At 52.6% G+C, this 18,952-nt stretch overlaps 1 protein-coding gene across 2 annotated transcripts; it reads right to left on the bottom strand.

Annotated features, from left to right (window-relative positions):
* Positions 1-501: 501 nt before the first annotated feature.
* On the bottom strand, positions 502-18,657 carry Wdr4 (WD repeat domain 4). 2 transcript variants are annotated; one of them, XM_021645166.2, is made up of 11 exons: positions 18,500-18,657; positions 17,136-17,204; positions 16,391-16,482; positions 9,622-9,778; positions 8,952-9,064; positions 8,144-8,204; positions 7,507-7,605; positions 6,602-6,666; positions 5,589-5,772; positions 4,913-4,982; positions 502-3,503 (listed from the first exon to the last, which is right to left on the bottom strand). In XM_021645166.2, the coding sequence occupies exons 4-11, from the start codon at positions 9,634-9,636 to the stop codon at positions 3,310-3,312; spliced, it is 801 nt and encodes a 266-aa protein (XP_021500841.1). In that variant the 5' UTR covers positions 9,637-9,778; positions 16,391-16,482; positions 17,136-17,204; positions 18,500-18,657; the 3' UTR covers positions 502-3,309. The 2 variants fall into 2 exon arrangements, with proteins under 2 accessions (XP_021500841.1, XP_021500840.1); XM_021645165.2 differs by having other exon boundaries at positions 16,339-16,482.
* Positions 18,658-18,952: the final 295 nt, after the last annotated feature.

The following is an 18,952-nucleotide window of genomic DNA, read 5'->3' on the forward strand; positions in this document are numbered from 1 at the left end:
TCCCCTTAAGCAAGGGACTTGAGCATCTGCAGGATGGGGGTTACTCCGCTATCCTGGCGGTGCTAGAATCAAGCTCCTACAGACGTCAGTGGGCAACCCTGTACCCCACAGAAAAGCTTCCCTGTGGACCAAACAGCAGGAACTTGAATGCTCACGGCATTCTTCCAGGTAGCCCACCTTTGAAACCATCCAGTGCGGGTGGCTGGAGTGGTAATTTCACAGATGGACCACTCTGAGGTCAGCCTGTCCACCAGCGTTGGCAGGCAGCCAACTACAAGGGGACGTGGCGCCCCAGTAGCTGGCAAATGCCCTATTCCCAAGGGCAGCTTCACATACTTGAATCCAAGCAGTGAGATTCCAGCACGTGCCTTTCACATGCACTTCAGCTGTACTCCGTATGACCTATCATGAGACTAGAACTATGAGCATAAGATGTCTCCAAGCAATGAGAGGCGGGGCAGAGCACAAGGAGTCTCTCTCAAAGCAAGACAGAAACAAATGTGGTAATAAGGAATGAAGATAGTTTAATGAGGCGGGGTGGGAGGGGCCGGGGAGTCCAGAAGCCAGGTCTAAACTGACAAAAAGGCTCTGTGTAATGGTTTGAGAATGGCCCCCCAGCCCCAGAAGCTCACGTCTGAATACTTGGTCCCAGCAGTGGAAATGTTTGCTAAGCATTAAGTGTGTGCTAAGCACTAAGTGTGGCCTTGTTGCTGTGTCACTAGATACAGGTGTTGAGGTTTCAAAAGGTTTGTCATCCCCTGTGACTCTGCCTCCCGCTGGCGGATGGGAGGTGAGCGCTGAGCTGCTACTCCAGCCTCCTGTTGCCATGCCTTCCTTCCACTAGGCTGGATCCCAAACCCCTGGAACTGTAAGCCCAACTAATCTCTTTCCTTTATAAACTGCCCTAGTCAAAGTGTCTTATCAGTGAAAGGAAAGTAACTGAGACTCCGTGGCTGTAGAGCCACAACAGACCAAGCCGGGTGCTGCTGAGACGTCCTGACACAACCTGGAATCATGACTGCTTAGATCTGACTGGTCTACCGGATTGCTAAAACACAGATCTCAAGCCAGGCGTGGTGGCACATGCCTGCAATCCCAGCACTTAGGGAGGCAGAGGCAGGTGGGTCTCTGAGTTCGAGGTCAGCCTGGTCTACAAAGTGAGTCTAAGACAGACAAGGCTACACAGAGAAACCCTGTCTCCAAACACCAAAAAGTTTTAAAAAGACACATCTTAAAATATAGTTGCAAGTCCCAATAAAAATGGGACTCCACTCAGCCTGCTATGAAGTAATTTCTGCAACTTGAAGTACTGGTATTTGGACTAGCCTAGCTATGTACTCACCCTAGAGGCATTAATGACTCTACCCCAGGGCCAGAAAAGCCAGAGGCAGGCAGGAGCCTGCCAGTCAGCTGCAGCCTGGCTAGGACATGAAGGCCCAGCACCCTCCTCTACCCACGCCACCCCACAGTGCCTCCACTGTGACCAAGGAACAAACTGGAAATGGATCCAGAAGAGTTGTACTGATCATCATGCCACTGTAGGCTAGGAAACGGTCATGAATACCATATCCTTGGGAAGAAAAGTGGAGACAGGGAGAGAGGTTGTTAGGGGCCCACTGGGTCCAGGAACACATGGCCCTCTCAAGGTTCCTTGCATTGAGCCACAGGCCATGATGGCCCAGAGAAGACCGCTGCTTTGCAGACAAAGGTTCTACCTGGCCCATAGGCAGCGCATCACCAAAGGGCTGAGTGAATATGCTGTCAGCAAAACTGTATTCCTTGGCCCTCAGACTTGAATTTAAATAGTCACAAATTTTTTTCTTTTAAAATTCAAACTATCACCATAAAATCTTTCTTAGGAAGCTGGAGAGATGGCTCAGAGGTTTAAGAGCACACTGGCTGTTCCTCCAAAGGTCCTGAGTTCAATTCTCAGCAAACACATGGTGGTTCATAACCATCTACGAGATCTGGTGTCCTCTTCTGGTACACAGATGTACATGCAGGCAGAATGCTGTATAAATAAATCTTTGAAAACAGCTTTCTTAGGTCATAAGACCTAGCCCACAGCCCAGTTTGCTGACCCACATCTCTGGAGAGCAGGTATCTCTATGTTCATGAAGCAGAACAAGTTTAGTTCCTACATAGGTGTGCCCTGCTCCATGTACACCCCTCCACCAACTTTGTGGGAAGAAATAAAGCACCCGAATACAGGTGAGACAGCGAAGCTGCCGGGGGCACAAGGCTGTTTCTATTGTGTTACATGTAGACTAGAGGGCACTAGTGTGCATGCCCACGTGGAGGCAGAGACTGACACCGGGTGTCTTCCCTTATCGCTCTCCATCTCCAGACAGGGTCTCTCACTGGGCCTGAAAGGTCAGTTTAGGCTAAGCGGCCCTGGTCTGCAGGCCCAGCGTTAGGGTTAGAGGTGTGCTAGGCTTTGTCCCGCCTTTGTTCTGTATATATGGGCGGGTATCCGGAGGTCAGGTCTCCTGTTTTCACAGCAGCAGCTTACTCCCCAGGTATGTACCCAGGCCAGGACTGCAGCTGATCTGTGACACTAACTACCAAGAGCCATGTCATCTGAGCAGCACACACACATTCACTAAGACCAGCACTGAAGGCCGCTGCTGACCGTTCCAGAAAGCTGTGCAGAACTGTCTTTATTGATGCTTTGCTCGGTGACCCCCTGCTGTGCTGCGGCATGTGCAGTTTACATCAAAGCAGCAGCCCCACACCGTCACCAGTCATTCCCTATACAAGGCTGGCCCGGCCAAGGTTCCACTCTCACGGCAGGTCTGCTCCAGGGCCACTGCCACTGCCATGTTGCTTCCCTGAAGGTACATAAAGCCCTCACATGCAGCTGCAAGAGTACAGAGCTACAGAGGCAGCACCAACCGACTCTGCCTCACAAGCAGCAGCTCCACGTGGCCATACAGGGCTCTGCCTGAGAGCCCACAGCGATGGCGTGGAACCCTCCCTATAGATTCTCACACACTGCACTGCGCCACGAGCGGATGTGCGTGGTGCTGTAGGTCAGTATATACTTCATTGTGAAGGTGCTTACCCACAGCTATGTAGAATCATTAACTAAGCTAACACCCTGTCTTCCCTGAAACCAAGAGGAGGCCCAGCTAACCAGATAGGAACCTATGCCCAGTGACTAAGGTGGTGGTGGAGACCAGAGACCGTGCTGAGCTACTTGGGGACTGAGCTGCCATGATCTTCCTCCTTATGGACAAACCAGACAGGAGAAAGAAAAGAGTGCGGCCCGTGGGGCTTCAGGAATGAGAACTGCTGCCAAGTCCACTGTCAGCAATTAAGGGCTGACTGCTCTGGGCAAGCCTTTTTGGTCTGTTCTGGGGACCCTGGCAGGGGGCTCCTTTGTCGCTTCTTCTTCAGCTGCTGCTGCTGCAGTCTCTCTTCCTTCTTCTTCAGGTAAGAGGTCATGTTGTCAAAGGTGGCCTTATAAAGGCCGCGGAAGCCATCATCTGAGCCAACAGAGCCTATGACAAGAACAAACCAGGTGAAGTGACTTGGAACATGGCCCAGTGGCCCATACTCCCTGACACCGCAAGACCCTGAGGAGCCTCACCACCTGGGACCCACACAGGCTGGACCTGGGGACTTGTTCCAATAGAATTGCCCAAGGAAGGTTGGTAGATGTGGGAAGTAGGGACAAGGGCTTGGCGATCTCTTGCCTTCACCTTCCTGTTCATTCACTGACAAATATGGCTACAGGTCCTGAGCTGGGGGTAGCACAGAAGTGAGGCCTGGATCCTCCAACCATCTACTGAGCAGGGATGGATCCCGCCCAAGGGTCCTGGGAACAGCCAGTGTCAGTCCATAGTAATGGATGGTGGGCGGCCTACAGAGCCCACAGGAACTACAGAACCCAGGCCCAGAGCACGCCGTCAGCAGGAGGTGTGTCCCTGGGAGCTGAGAGCACGCCACACTGCGGCAGACTGCAGTAGACTTCCTTGAATGCTGAGGTAAGGTGCTACGGGCACAGCCCCTCAGCCAGTCTCACCCCGGTGAGGCACAGCTCCACTCTGCATGCCAGAGTGCCCCTATGTCACCCCAACCTGCAGGGTGGTGTGGTTCCCTGCCCTCCAGCAGCCTCGGGCGCTGCTCAGGATGCACAGGCTAGCATGCTTCTCCTCCGGCTCTGGCCACACGTGCCCCATCTGTGTGTGGAGTGTGTTAGAAGTGAAGCCAGGCTCTGCCCTGAGCCTGCACCGGGTAACCCTCAACAGAACCAGGCAGAGCAAGCATGCATGAGGACTTGCAGTGGGAGCCAGGAAGCCTCACTCCACACGGTAAGAGAGATCAAAAGGCTGTCAGGAGATCCAAGGGGGACCGGCCACAGGTCCGTGACTGCTAATGCAGACTCAGACTGGGCCAGAGGACACAAACCATCGCCCACTTTGTCCTGCCTACTTTTATTCCAACTCAGCACAGGCTGGTCATTCAGAAAGAGAGGGACCTCAAACTGAGGAAAACTCCCCCACTAAGAGTGCACTGTGGCAAGTGAGCCTGCAGGGACATTTAGATCACAGCTGGGGCAAGCAGCCCTGAAAGAGTTTAGGAACCCTAACTTCTAAGCCTTGGCTTTGCAAGATTTTTTCGGAGTAGTAACTGTTTCATAAAAGCTGGGCTCTGGGTGGTCCTGCCTGAACTACCGTTCTCTGACCAGTAACTATAGCAGTGGACACCTGGAGCTACACCCCAGCCAGCAACTCAGCGCTGGCCTTCTGTGTCACTGCTCTGACCCACACCCTCAACTGCGTCTCCCTGCACATGCAGCAGCAGCACCCTCCTGCTATCACACTCCCTGGCTATGTCTGCTCTGGCTGTGGAACCTTTCATTTCCCGCTGGGTCTTATCTGAACTTCAGACCTAACAGAGCTCTCACCTTCCATCATGGCCCAGCTCTCCCGGAGATGGCTGCAGAGTCTCTGGGACACAGCATTTTCAGGAGCAGCCTGCAGATGACAAGTAAGCCAGGTGAGGACCAAAACCAGAAGCCAGACATAGCAGTCAGAGGCCTGACAGGGTTATCCTCAGGCACAGGTTCCCTACCTCCAGGGCTAGTCATATAAAAGCCTTCAGCCCAATGAGCTGAGCCCAGGAAGCCGAAGCTAGCCAAGAGCTCCAGGGCTGTCCCACCTCACACACAGCCTCATGGGATTGGGAGGGATGTCCTTGCACTGCTCCCTCCACGCCATCAGTATTCAGCAAGGCCCCTGGCACAGGGCCTGCACACAGGAAAAGCACAGCCACATCAGACCTAGTGCTGGCTTTAGCAGTATGGGATCAGACGGGAATCGGGACCCATGGCTGATGGCAAATTAACCTCCTGCACACAGGAACCAGAACCCAAACCAGGACAGGGACAAACCTAGCACTCAGGTCACTTCACTACAGGAGGCCTCCAGTCACAACTGCCTCGGGATACAGCCATAGGACCTAGATGTGATCAAGCTGAAGAGGTTCAAGCCTGTGAGAAAATCACAGCTACCACCTACCAACACCCTGCCACACCCCCGCCAACAGCATGCTCCAAACATGGAGGTGCTGCATGCTCTCACCTGCCACTGACCGTCCACGGGCCTCCAGAGCACCAGGGGAGCGTCACGACAGTCCTGCAGAACCCACAGCCCCCGAGTCTCTTCAAACACAACATCCCACACTCGGTGAGGGAAAGTCAGCTGCTGTCTGAACACTAGCTGTTGTCTGCTGGCATCAAGCTGGAAGACGAAGACCACAGGAACGCTTTCCAGGAGAGAGAGACTGGTCACCACTGCGACCGCATGCCCACAGCAGCAGGCCTGCCCCTACCACCTTGAAGACCCTGAATCACCCAAACCCCGGGAGATGGCACACACTTCCTGTCTTGAGTTCTGGTTCTTATAGCAAGTTTTAGTTCTTACAGCAAGAACTAACCAATATAGGACAAAGAGTGAAATGGGCACCCCACCCCAAGGGTGCAGACCAGAGTTTCTCAACCTGTGGGTGACAATCCCTAGGGGTGTCAAACAACCCTTTCACAGGGGCTGCCTAAGACCATCAACAAGCCCAGATATTTACAATTCACAATAGCAAAATTACAGTTACAAAGTAGCCCCAAAAATAATTTTGTAAGGGTCCCAGCCTTAGGAAGGTTGCGAACCACTGGTAGAGACAGGCCAGGTTCTTAGTATCTTCTCTCTCCTCTTCAAACCTAGATTCTCATTTCTAAGGAGAGCCAAGAGCATCCCCAAGCTATCACAGGCTAGTATGCAGAGCACCAGAGACCTGCCCTGGCACTGAGAAGGAGCAGCAGAAGGCCCCTCAATTATACTCTGCCTTTGGGGTGCCAACTCCCCAGCAGATTCCAGCAGGATCAGTTCTAAGGGGAACTGGCCAGTGGAATTCTGGTAACTCTGCCATCATGCACGGTGGCTCCCAGGGATGCCACTGCTACCCTTTAAGCCAGTGGATATGAGCACCACCTTAGAGGGGCAGATTAGAGGGCCCCGTCCCTCCCTCAAGAGAATTTAACAGGATTAACGGCCATCCATGTCTTCATCACATACAGACACAGTGAAACCCATTGTCTTACCATTCACACAGAAGCACCACACAGCTCTCCTGTTCCCAGAATGCAATCCTGGATGCGGCCAACCCCTGCAAGAAAAAGCAGCTGCTTAACCAGGCTCTGCACCCAGGTCATCTACGCATCCTTCTCACCAGAACAGGTAAGGCCATAGGCACCATGGTTCCCTCATAATGCCAAAGCAGGGCAAAGAGAGAACACATCAGTAAGAGGAGGGTAGGATCATCACATCAGTAGGATGTGTGATGTCTCACACTAGACAGAAGCATGTGTGACCCTGTCTCTCCCTGCAGGCCTGTGACATGCCTCCAAAGCAAGCGAATAGGTGGGAAAGCAGGGACATATGGGAAGAGAGGCTGTGATCAGAGACACAACTGTCCTACGGGCTTCCGCTTCCCAGGACAGGAGGCAATACACACAGAAGCTTTTAGAAGTCCCAAGTTCCATGAAGTGTGGAAAAAGCACCTGCTGCTCATTGGCTGGCCTGGCAGAAGGCAGGCACCATGCTACCCAACTTTAAGACATATAGCTGAGCCACCTGGGGCCATCCCTGATACCAGAGGAAGCATGGGACAGCAGGTACCAGGAGGTACTCCATGAGCACAGAGAATGTTGGGGTGTCACCAACACTGACAAACACAGGGGAGGCTGTCTGCCAACATCACTGTTTTTCATGGCTAAGTATCCCTGGAGGCCTTCCTGTAAGTCAGCTCCTATGTACACACACAGTACAATGTGAATTGTCTCCCATCAGGTGATCAAGCATCTTCAGAACTAGAGATCCTGGGTCTCCCAAGCTGGAAGAAGTGAGACACTGACAGCAAGGAAACACTTCTGACAGATGACTTCCCCATTAGAGCAGCAGGAGGCGCCTGGCAAGCACCCGGTACCCAAGATGAGCATGAAGCTACCTTGTGGCCTGGATGCTCTGCGGGCTCCTGTAGGCTGGCCAGGTCACAGCACTGCAGCTGACAGCCACTTCTGTACTCCCAGAGTCTCAGGGTGCCATCCTGTGCACAGACAGAAGGGTTTGCATGTAGGCTCAAGAGGCCTGTCTCAGAAGCAAGAAAGGCTGGGGGAGGGGAAACATGGGCCACTGCACAAGGCTGGGTGTGGACAGTCCCTTCTGACATCTAGGATCCCCTATGAAGAAAAATCCCTCTGTAAAGTACCTCAAGCTAACCTGTTGTACCACTAAGCACCTAGAAAGCCTCAGTGCGACAGGTGAATCAAGACCCCCCCCATCCATGGCACAACGGGTAAATGGGCCAAAATGGCCAGACCCCCTGCCCCCACTAAGCAAAGTCCACTTACAGCGGCTGCCATGCTGGAACCAGGCAGACAAACATACTACACACACAAACTACATACACAGCCCTGAAGAAAGGGGCCACTCTTAAGAGTCAGGAAGGTGCTCCCTCTAGTGGCCTCCACTGACAGAGACCAGTGCACTTGGCACCCTAGCTGGGGACAAGAGGCTGGCTATTTTCTCCTGCTCTCTCTGAGACAGTAACCCAGTCGTGACCACCCAGCGAGCACAACGCTTACCCCAGAGGAGGAAAGCAGCAGCTCAGGATGGCTGGGCACTGCAAAGATGCGGCTCACAAACCTGTGGAGCAAAGGAAAGTCATGCGGAACATGGGAGGGGGCCGCTCATCCTGCTCAGAAGGGAGAACACTGCACACACACCCACACCAGCACTGAGAACACGGCTGGCATTACATCTGGACCAAGGGTGCAGGGCCCAGTTCTGCTGCTGCACTGTAGGGGACGCAGCTCTGTGTGGAAGCACTGCCTGCCTCCGTCCCACAAACCTGCCTCCGTCAAGATGCCTACATGCAAGGTCAGTGAGTCTCAGCGGGCAGGGCACAGGGAAGAGGAAAGGCATACAACTGAGCAGTCAGAAGACCCCACAGGGCCACTATGCAGCCAGTCCAGTACCAGGACCCCAAGGAACCCAATCAGAGACTGGGTTATAGAAAACCAGGCCACAAAAACCCAGCCTAGCTCTGCAGCCTGTAACCCCACAGGCCAGCAGCAGCTACTTTGCCACTAGTAGGGCCCTGAGCAAGCTACAGGAATCCCCACACCTACCCTGTAGTCCTATTTTATTTAAACTTTTTTTTTTAAACGAGTGCTCTGCTTGCATGTACACCTGCAGGCCAGAGGAGGGCACCAGATCTCATTCTAGATGGTTTGAAAGCCACCATGTGGCTGCTGGAATAGAACTCAGGACCTCTGAGCCATCACTTATCCTGGAGCCTGTACCAGTCTACCATCAGCCACCAGTGTCCAGCCCACTCACATCCAAGTGACCCAGATCTCCCTGTCTGAGGAGGGGCAGGGTTGCACTTACTCTGTGTGTCCGAGGCAGAAAGCCTCGATGCTGTGTGGAGCAGCAGCCCAGCTGACCCGGATCTTCTCGTCCCGGTCTGCAGTGAGCACGAACTGGTCATCAGGACTCACCGCCTACATCACCGGAGGTCAGCAGAAGGAGAGTCACTCACTGGGTGGTCTTGAAAGCACAATGAGAGTGCTTGGATTTTCTCCAGGCCACCCTGAAAGGCCTGTTTCAGGGAGCTACAGTGCAGTGTGGAAGAGCAATGGGAACTGGCAGGGGACAGAGGAAGGGTCCCTAGCAGTGCCCAGTTCCTATTCCTCAGCTTAAATGCAGCCAGAGCCAAACTATACAGTAAGACCAACCAAAATGCCGCCCCAGCCATTCCTGCTGCACCCTTCCCATCCCCCACACTGAATGGCAGTGCCATGTAGCACACAGCCCTTGATTCCACCCCACTTCGGCCTGTACCAGTTCTACAGGCTGAGGCCAGGGCCATGGCCAAACCCTAGGAGGGGAAAAGAGGGAAGACCATAGGCCAAGGAGCTCTGACCACCTCCCTACACTGCCCGGACTGTGGTCCGGAAGTACCCTGTCAATGCCGCTCTGGAGTCTCCTGCTCTGGAACCCCATGCTCCTCCCCTCTCTGTCCTGGCTGCCGTGGACAGTGTTGTGTGGCCCCACTTACCACATCTAGCAGCATGGAGAGGTGCCCAAGTTCCAGCCTGCCACACCCATCAGGCTCCAGCACAGAGAAGGAGTAGACGTCTCCAGACTTGTCAGCCACCAAGACCCGATCCTCTGCGGCTGTGAAAGTCAGGGCAGTGCACCTCCGCACCACAGTCCTGAAGAACAGAGAGCTGAGCTGGTTAGTGTCCAAAGCCAGCACAGGGACCCTCAGACGCTCAAGCCAGAGAGACGGTCGATTTAAAAGGGCTAGGCTTCTAATCCTTTGCCTTTACCTAGTGCAAAGGTGTACCCACACACCCGTTTACTGATCACTGACTCAGGCAGTCACTGGGACTGTAGAGCAGGCCTGTTCTTCCTCGGCTTTGCTTGAATGTGGGCTGCCCAGTGTTCCTGACCACACCTGAGAGGGGAGGCCGGGAGCGGGCGCTCCACAGGTCTAGTAGTAAACGCACAGTCAGGATCTGAGGCTGCTGCAGGCTGGGAGCACCGACTCTACACGCGGCCATCGCCATTCACTGCAGGAAACGGAGCCCCACACACAGGGCAACGCAGAGAGCTGGAACGAAGGCGGGGCCTTCGCCCTATTCTACTTTTAGACTTCTCCTTCAAAAAGCGAAAGACACAGCTGGGTGTGGTTGCACACATTTAATCCCAGCACTCCAGAGACAGAGGCAGGTGTATCTGAGTTTGAGCACAGAGGCAGGTGTGCTCTGAGTTTGAGTACAGCCAGGTCTCTATCCTGTCTCAAAACTACAATACAGACCTGTCTCTTGAGCATTTGCTATGAAACATGTCCAGCTTTGCTGAGTGTTTGAAAAGCTCATAGTAAAATGTTGCGATACTGTTCCCTACACCTGAACCGTCTGTTGCTCATCTGAAGGAGACAAGTGTCAGCTATGCATACGTGCATACGTGCTCTCTGGACCCCAGCCCCGCAGTCTCCCCACTCAGGAGGACCATCTGGTTCTACCTACTTCCTGACCCTACCCGAACTTCTCTGTGACTCTGCTGCTAGATTTGTGCCTAGAGTCAGGAGGCCCATGGGTACTATCAGGCTGTCAGGGCCTTCACACCCAGAGCAGTGTAGGCCACAGGCAATACAGAGCAAACATCAGATAGCCCAAATCCCCAGTTCAAAATTCAGGGACAGTGTTGAGGACCGCCTAAGTCTGTCTAATTCGACCCGTTCACAGCAGTCCTGATCCAGGTCCCACGGTAAGCTCCACCTGCAAGCTGATTCGGTGAAGTGGCACTGGTTATGGTTCACTCCTCTCCCATACCAGGGATGGCACCCAGACCCCTTTCCCTAGTAACCACATAGCCTAGGAGACGCCTCTGAGTGGGACTCTAACACTGCTCTGCAGTGCACGCACCCTCATCACAGAAGCCCGGCCTCCCTGCTTTCCTTGTTGCTTGAGTACAGGCAGTAGCCACTGCTGAGGAGCTAACACTAGGGTAGAACAGGAACCACACTCACAGCCACAGGCTGGCCATATGCAGCCTGAAACAACCTGAATCTTGAGGACAGTGTTCTTCCACAAGAGACAAAAAAGAAAAGGGAGGGACTCGGCTGCACCGCCGCCCCCTCTACTCAGCAGGGCAGCTGCAGAGGGGCTGCTCCACAGGGTACAGTGGCAAACAAGAGAAAGACAATTAGGCTCTGGAGCCAATGAAGCAAAACAAATGGCCAGAGCCTAGCAACCAAGGCTGTGCTAACGGGTTCAGTGAGCAGCTGGGCCAAATCCAAGCACAAGCTCTGCACGGGGTCAGGACAAACCAACAACGGTGACACATGAGGACACATGAGGACTCCAGTTCTGCCCCAGAACTCGCATCCAGCATGCATCTTCCCAAGCCACACCACTGCTACTCAGCCCCAGGCAGAAATGTCCATGTTTGGACACTACCAGCCTCTCAGACTGGGCCACAGATGCAACTTCAAGAAGGCGCCTGCTGTGGGTACAAGACTGTAATCAGGGCCCAAGTCAGATCACCAGACAGAAGTGCGCAGGGGAGGTTACTCCAGGAACTCAGGCAGTAGCCCCTCTGAGCCCCGACCATGTCCCAGCAGATGTTGGACACTTCCCTAATCTTGGGTTTATGGCCAAGAGCCCCACAGAAGAGTGAGTACTCTCCCCTCTGGTGCGTTCTAGGGGAGGGGGAACAGGCTGGTCTCTGCCAAAGCATCTCGCTGATGAGCCCTGAAGCTCCCATTCACACAGCACTGCCCTAAGCCAGCCTTTAGAGCCACACTGCTTACGTCCTGCCAGGCACCAAGGATCTCAAATGCCACAGCTGCCAAACTCACATCCCCAGCAGCCCAGTGCAGAGCCTCTTCCTGGAGAATACTTTCAGGAATGGTGCAACTTCACACACCATTTCACACACAAGATTCCTCAATCACAAACCCACCCACCGAAACTAAAGGTTTCAGCTGTCCCTTTGTGCCTTCACCTTTAGGTGGCAACCCTGGCCTAAGGCCCAAAGGCAAATAAGGGCCTCCTAACTCACCTGACTGGTAGTTTCTGTGGCCCTACCACTCTGAACTAAATCTGAAAGATTCTGACTGTCACTATAATTCTCCCACATTTAGACTGAAGGTAGACGCTGCCTATGTGGCCCGCACTTTCAATCCAGCACTGAATGAGGCTATTCTGGCCTACAGATCCAGGTACAGGATGGCCAGGGCTACACAGAGAAATCTTGTCTCAAAAAACCAGAAAAAAAAAAAAAGGAAGGGAAGGAGGGAGAGAAAAGAAGGAAGAAAAGGGAGGAAGGGGCTGAAGGCAGTGGCTGGGTAGCACCCAGGGCTCAGCCAATGCTCCCAGAGCAGCCTGGGGTCCCCAGTGTTATGTGGTACACACAAACTCAAATACACACAGCTGCTGGAACCAGCTGCATGTCAGAGGTGTAAAGGGTGGTGTTCCTCAAGGGAGCAGGTTCAGATCCCTAGATTTGTGCCCACAAAGTAAAATGACACCACCAGACTATACCCCTAACTCTAACTCCAGTGTGAAGGAGACTGAGCAACCCCCACTCCCATGTGCCTCCTGCCATCTTGCTCAGACCACCTCCCCTACTCTCTACCCTTCCTTCCTCATGCCCATCCCACACAGTACCATCGGACTTCTCACCAGACAGGAAAAGTAAGGATTTTACTTTGCCCTACTGCACAAATCCAAAATCCCAAAGGAGTTCGCAATTTCGATTTTTCCAAGGAGCTCTTACCACTTAGTAAAAAGCTTTAAAGCCACTGGGTGGCAGCAGCAGCACATGCCAGTAGATCCCAGCACTCAGGAGGCAAACAAAGGCAGATCTCTGTGAGTTTAGGGCCAGCCTGGTCTACTGTGGGAGCTCCAGGACAGCCAAGGCTACACAGAGAAACTGTGCTCAACAACAAACTGTTTGAAATTCCTCCTACTGATAAGAAACAAAAATACAGAAGCAAGTTTGAAAACGAAAGTGAGTGTGCAGTTTAAGAAAGCTTACTGGCAGGGAGCAGTAAGAGTGGATATGAGGGCTATCTTTCAAAGAAGATCAAGGGTTTGAGAATACCAAATGATGAGAAAACACATTTTCTTCTGCAGGAGCTGGAGAGATGGCTCAGCTGTTAAAGGGAACTTGCTGCTCTTGCAGAGGACCTGGGTTTCCCAACACCCATCTGGTAGCTCACAATCACATGTAACGCCAGGTCCAAGGGATCCAACATCCCCTTTTGGGCTCTTCAGTCACCATGCACATACTCAGTACACACAGATAAGCAGGTACACACACATACACATAAATAGTATTTTCTTTTTTGTTTTTCAAGACATGGTTTCCCTGTGTAGCCTTGGCTGTCTTGAATTTACTTTGTAGACCAGACTGGCCTCGAGATCACAGATGTCCACCTGCCTCTGCCTCCCCAGGTGCTGAGATTACAGGTGTACGCCACCGTGCCTAGCTTAAAAATTCTTACACAGGGGTTGGAGATGACCTCCAACACCTTACACATGCCAGTGAGGCACACAAGCCCTAAAAGACATGACACAGATACAGCACCTTTGGAGGGCACTCTGGGACTACGGGTCTAAATAACAAGTACAGCTCCTCTGACCTGCAATTTACTCTGGTAACTTCCACAGCTCACAGACGCAAACACTACACTTGTTTGTCCACTGAGGTGCTTTCTGAAGTAGCAAAATGTAAGGGAAATGCCCGTCAACCGAGGGGCAGCAGGGACACTACTGTGTGTCCAGCCAGGGGAACTCTGCAGCCACCGCAGCCCCAGGAGGCTGCCTCTCCATGCCCGCAGCCTGCACAACTGCCGCCTTCTAAGCTGCAGCAGCTACATCTCATTCTCCCACACATCCTCATCCTGGAGGCACCTGGGCCTCCTTATCCAACCGCCCAGCTGTGCTGTTGGCCTGCTGCAGATGCCCTGCATCTAAAAAGGGAGGCCAGCCGGGTGAGGGGTTGCACTCCTGTAATCCCAGCCTCAGGAAGGCACAGGCAGACCAATTTCTGTGAGTTTGAGGCCAGCCATGTCTACCAAATGAGTAAACGAGTCCAGGACAGCCAGGGCCACACAGAGAAACCCTGTCTTAAAAAACCAAGATGATGAGAATAGTCAGGAGACTGTCCATGCCCACAGCCAACTGCAGTCCACAGTTCAGAAGCATTACAAACACATAAGCTTATGTGAGCCATATACTGGGTTTGAGGGTGCAGGCCAGCAGGGGAACAAGCTCTGAGCCCAATGGACTCCATCTACAACACCTATCAAGCAAATCGGAGATTATCCCACCCCATGCCAGGCTGACCAGGATTCTTATGCCCACATCTGCAGTCAGAGCAGATATAGGGACAAAAAGGGTCACCATCACACTCTCTTAACCTTAGGCAGCACTCCTTGCCTTCACTTTGTCTGAACAGGATCTCTTGGTGTTTGCCTCTGTGTACACCAGGTTAGCTTGCCTACAACCTCCAGGGGCCCCTTTCTCTAGCCTCTACCTCCCTTCTTGCTGGAGGAGTGCTGTGGTTACAGATGCATGCCTCTAAGTCCAGCCTTAAGTCGGTGCCAAGCCAGATGACCTGAGTTCCATTCCCAGGGCCCACGTGGCAGAGGAAACATTCCAAGCGTAGGTATACATATACATGTAGGTGCGTATGCAAATGAACACACACAGACAGACACCTATCAGCACACACAAATAAGTACATTAGAAAAGAAAGCCAACTCCCTGCTGGTGAATCATCTGTCTGTAGGAGGCCTGAGGAAGCCTGGTACACTGCGTGTTCTTTTGTTTGAATTGCTGTGCTCTTGTTTCTAAACAGTGCACATCTATTATCATCCAAGATGCAAAACATGCATAGTGCCACCTAAACATAGGCAATGATGCAAGCCTCTGTTTTAAGCTGACTGGAAGAGGGCAGAATGGATGTTTTTGCTTTAGATGCCACCTAGAATCCATTTTTTTCCCACTCATCTCTTAGAAGACAGGATGAACTAAAAGTCTAGAGAGTTCAGCTGAAATTACTGAATGTCAGTAGCTCAAATGTTACCTGACCGCATGAAAGTGCAGTGTCCCCACAGGCTCATGTGCTTGAACACTTTATCCAGAGCAATGGTGTAGTTCTGAAGGCTACGGGACCTTTAAGAGACACGGCCTAGCTGGCAGACATGAGGCCCTAGGGCAGACCTGGAGAGACACTGCCCAGCCCTGCTTTCTGAATCCTAACATAGCCGTAGGTAAGGGAACAGCACTGTAAGCTCTGCTAACCATGCCTTTCCTGTCCCAATCAACACATCCTGACAGTACCAGCACCACGCCTTTCCTGATCGTGCATCTCCTGAACAACCAGCCAGAAGAAGCCCTCCTTAGAATTGCTTCTGCTTTGAAACAGCAACAGAAAACTGATGGATAAAGCACAGTTCAATCAGCATCAGGGGGGAGAGAGGGCAAATGAGGCCCTGGCTGAGGCTGCCCTATGTGCTGATGCCACAAACGAACCAGAGATTCAGGAGACACAGAGCATCTGTATTAGAAGGTTGCTGGAGCCAACAAAACTGTAACCTGCCCAGCACTGTGACCCCATTCACAGGGAAAAGGTGGCACTGAGAAAAGGCAGCACCCTGGGAAATACAGAGAGATTCAGAGTCTCCTCCTCCTCCTCCTCACCATCATCACCAACATCTTCCTCCCCAACAACCATCTCTCTCCCTGCACCTTGTCTTCAGAAAAGTGTGTTTGAGAGGAGGAGTAAGTGATGCAGAGCACGTATGGCACTCCTGAGAGAGAAGACCAGAACCCTGACCTGCATCCTGCCCAGTTGCTGGTGTCACCCCGCACCTAGACTGTCCTTTAACAGACGCCTGTCCCACCTCAGATCACCTAGCTTCCAAATGTGCAACACCCACGTCCACTTACCCAAAGCCCTGACGCACTCTCGAGAGTGTGAGCTAACAGTCCTACTCCTGTAGGGCATGAGGCTACAGCAACGAGGAAAGCAGGGGGGCATCGTGGCACAGTATCACTGAGTGCTGACACTGAAGCCAGAGGAGCCTCTGTGTAACCTGGCTCTGCCTTTCCAAGCTGAACTGCCTGAAACTGGCTACTTAGCCCCACATCCCACCAAAGTGCTCATTTCAACGGTTACTCTCACTACTGCTGCCCACATGCAAGGACAAAGGGTGCACAGGACATCTTAATGACTCAATGTTAGCATTTCATACCTGACACTCAGACATTGCCATGGTTTTGTACGGAAAAGAATCAGACGCTTACTGTCATCCGTTAAAGCAAAATAGCTGCCAGACTTGGAGAAGGTGGATGCCAGAATCATGTCACTCCCCTTGTCGGTGGACTGTCCGTCCTCCCTGAGAGAAGGGAAGAAAGAAACACAATTAGGCTTCCCCTGAGTCACCATGCTTGTCCATTCTAATACAGGTAAAGTAGAAGATGCTTGGTTGGGCAGTTCATGTGGCCAACGAGTACGGGGACCTGAGGAAGTTCAGAGAACAGCTCTAATTTTCTAAGTGTGACACCTAACTCAACAGGCTGTCTCAGCAAACGTGCTAACATCCAGCATAGGCTGGAAGGACTCAGCGAACACATGGCCTCGCTCTCACAGACATGGACTAACCCAAGGCTGGTGATTGTTATTAAGACCAAGAACATTAATAAGAAACTGAGTCACAGCACTGAGCCAGCACACAAAACCACCACAGGCTGCTGCATACCTTTCGACTAGTTAACTTCCCACACGTGCCCTCAGAGCATTTAAAATGCTCACTATTACTTCGAGAAGCCAGCAACAGAAATGAGTACTAAGAAACTAAAAGTACTTGAGCAGGTCCTAAGTATTCTTAATGCCTAAATTTAAAGTTACTTCCATGTTTCTTTCTGAAGTGGAACTTTAGCCCAGCCCCACAACTAGGTATCAGGAACTGGGACTTAATCGACTCAGCAAGTCCTGTCCTGGCTCACCACACAAACCACAGGTGGACGAGTTCGCTTCCCCACATCTCACCCTTTATCTTGTGGCGTGGACTTCTTCTCTGCGGCACCGCAATCATACGTGAAGATGCAGCCATCATCACTAACGGGAAGAAACAGGAGGGAGCGATCATTAACAAACATACAGGAAGATTTCCTTTCACTCTTGCAACAGAAACATTTCGCTGCCATTAAATTATGGGCCTTGTCCATGACACAGAAGAGCCAAGACCTGCCAGCTGTTTAACCTCCTGAGAGGGAACATCATGAACAGTCAGCATGGTTCTCTTCCAAATCATTTAGCGTGGCACAGTGGTGCAAGCCTGAGATCAACGTTTTCGTCTTCCTGGCCCCAAACTGTTGATTATGTTCTGATATCGTTTTTTGTTGTGGTGGTGATGGGGGTTTCTGTGGGTAGCCCTGGCTGTCCTTGAACTCACAGAGATCCACCTCCTCCTGCTTCCTAAACGCTAGGAATAAAGGTGTGCGCCACCACCGCCAGGCTCTGCTATTTTTTTCAGCTAGGCTTTGGTCCCAATTTTAAAACAGCTGAGTTTGCTCTTGTGCAGTACAGAGACAAGACTCACCTGCTGGGGAAAGAGAGCTATGAGCCTCAGGCACTTACTCATATAGGAATCACCTACCTTGCCTAGTAGAAGCTAAGCTCCCCTCTGTTGCTCTGACCCCGTACCCTGGGACATTAAGTCATCTTGTACCAATTAAACGCTGAACTGCAAAAAGAAAAGTCATTCTCGAAGTATGAAACTTTGCTGGCCACTAGCCTCCCACCAAAGACTAAAACTGAGGAACACACCTCATCGTCAAATGTCAAAAGTAGCAAAACTAAATGGGAAAGGAAAAAAGAAGCCAAAACGGACTGCCACTGATTCTGTAGATACCTGGGGATCAATTACTTGCTCAGCATTCACTGATTTAAGAATCCTTTGACCGAGCACTACCGACACATAAAGATAAAAATCACAAAGCAAAACCAGTAGTGTGTAGGGCTTCTAGGGAGATGTCCATTTTCAGGGTCCGGTTTGGGAGGTGTCGGGGTTAAGAACCTAAAAGTCCTGTAAAGCAACTAAAGCCGGGATGGTGGACGCAGACCAGCTTGGGGGGGGCACGTTCTGTTCTCAGTGAGAGCCGGGAGAGTCCCCTAAAACGTGACTCTCATCAGAGGTTTCAAGCAGGTTCGAACGCCAGGACCCGAAGCCCGGAACGCGACACCCGCGTGACCCGGCCCTCTCGACCCCACGTAGAGTCCGGAAGCGCCCTGGACCCGCCGTGCAAGTCGTGGGGCGCTGGGTCGGGGTGAAGGGGGTTGAGGATAAGGACTCCAAGAGGACATGGGACAGCGGCGGTCCGGCTCCGCCCCCCGCGACCCGAGCCTCTTACCTGTTCGCAGTAGAGAGGGCCAAGAACCGGCTGCCGCCCCGCACCACCAGCGTCTGGCCGCACAGCGCCAACCCCGCGGAGCTCGCCATGGGCCCGCCCGCGGCCTCCGCACACATGTGACGCACAGCGCCCTTCCTGCTGGCGCCGGCCAGTGACGTCACTCAACGCCGCGCGAACGGCGCTCCGGCCTGGAGCATGCGCACACGGAGTGGCCTCCTTTGACCTGAGGTCCTCGAGGGCGCTAGTGCTACAGGTTCCCCGCGTGCCTTTCGTGTTGACTGGCTTTTTGGCCGGTCAGGTTAAGTGGTGCCTTTTGGACAGAGCCTGGTACCCAGGGGGTGTCGGTAAAAAGCTGCTGAACCTTGTCTGTATTGGCCTTGTCTGTATGGCCAGGCCCAGTATGTGGCGGGGTGTGTGTTCCATCTAGGCAGAGGTCGCTGGACATGTGATACT

The sequence above is a fragment of the Meriones unguiculatus genome, chromosome 16 (genome assembly GCF_030254825.1).
Source record: "Meriones unguiculatus strain TT.TT164.6M chromosome 16, Bangor_MerUng_6.1, whole genome shotgun sequence".
Taxonomy (NCBI): Eukaryota; Metazoa; Chordata; class Mammalia; order Rodentia; family Muridae; genus Meriones; species Meriones unguiculatus.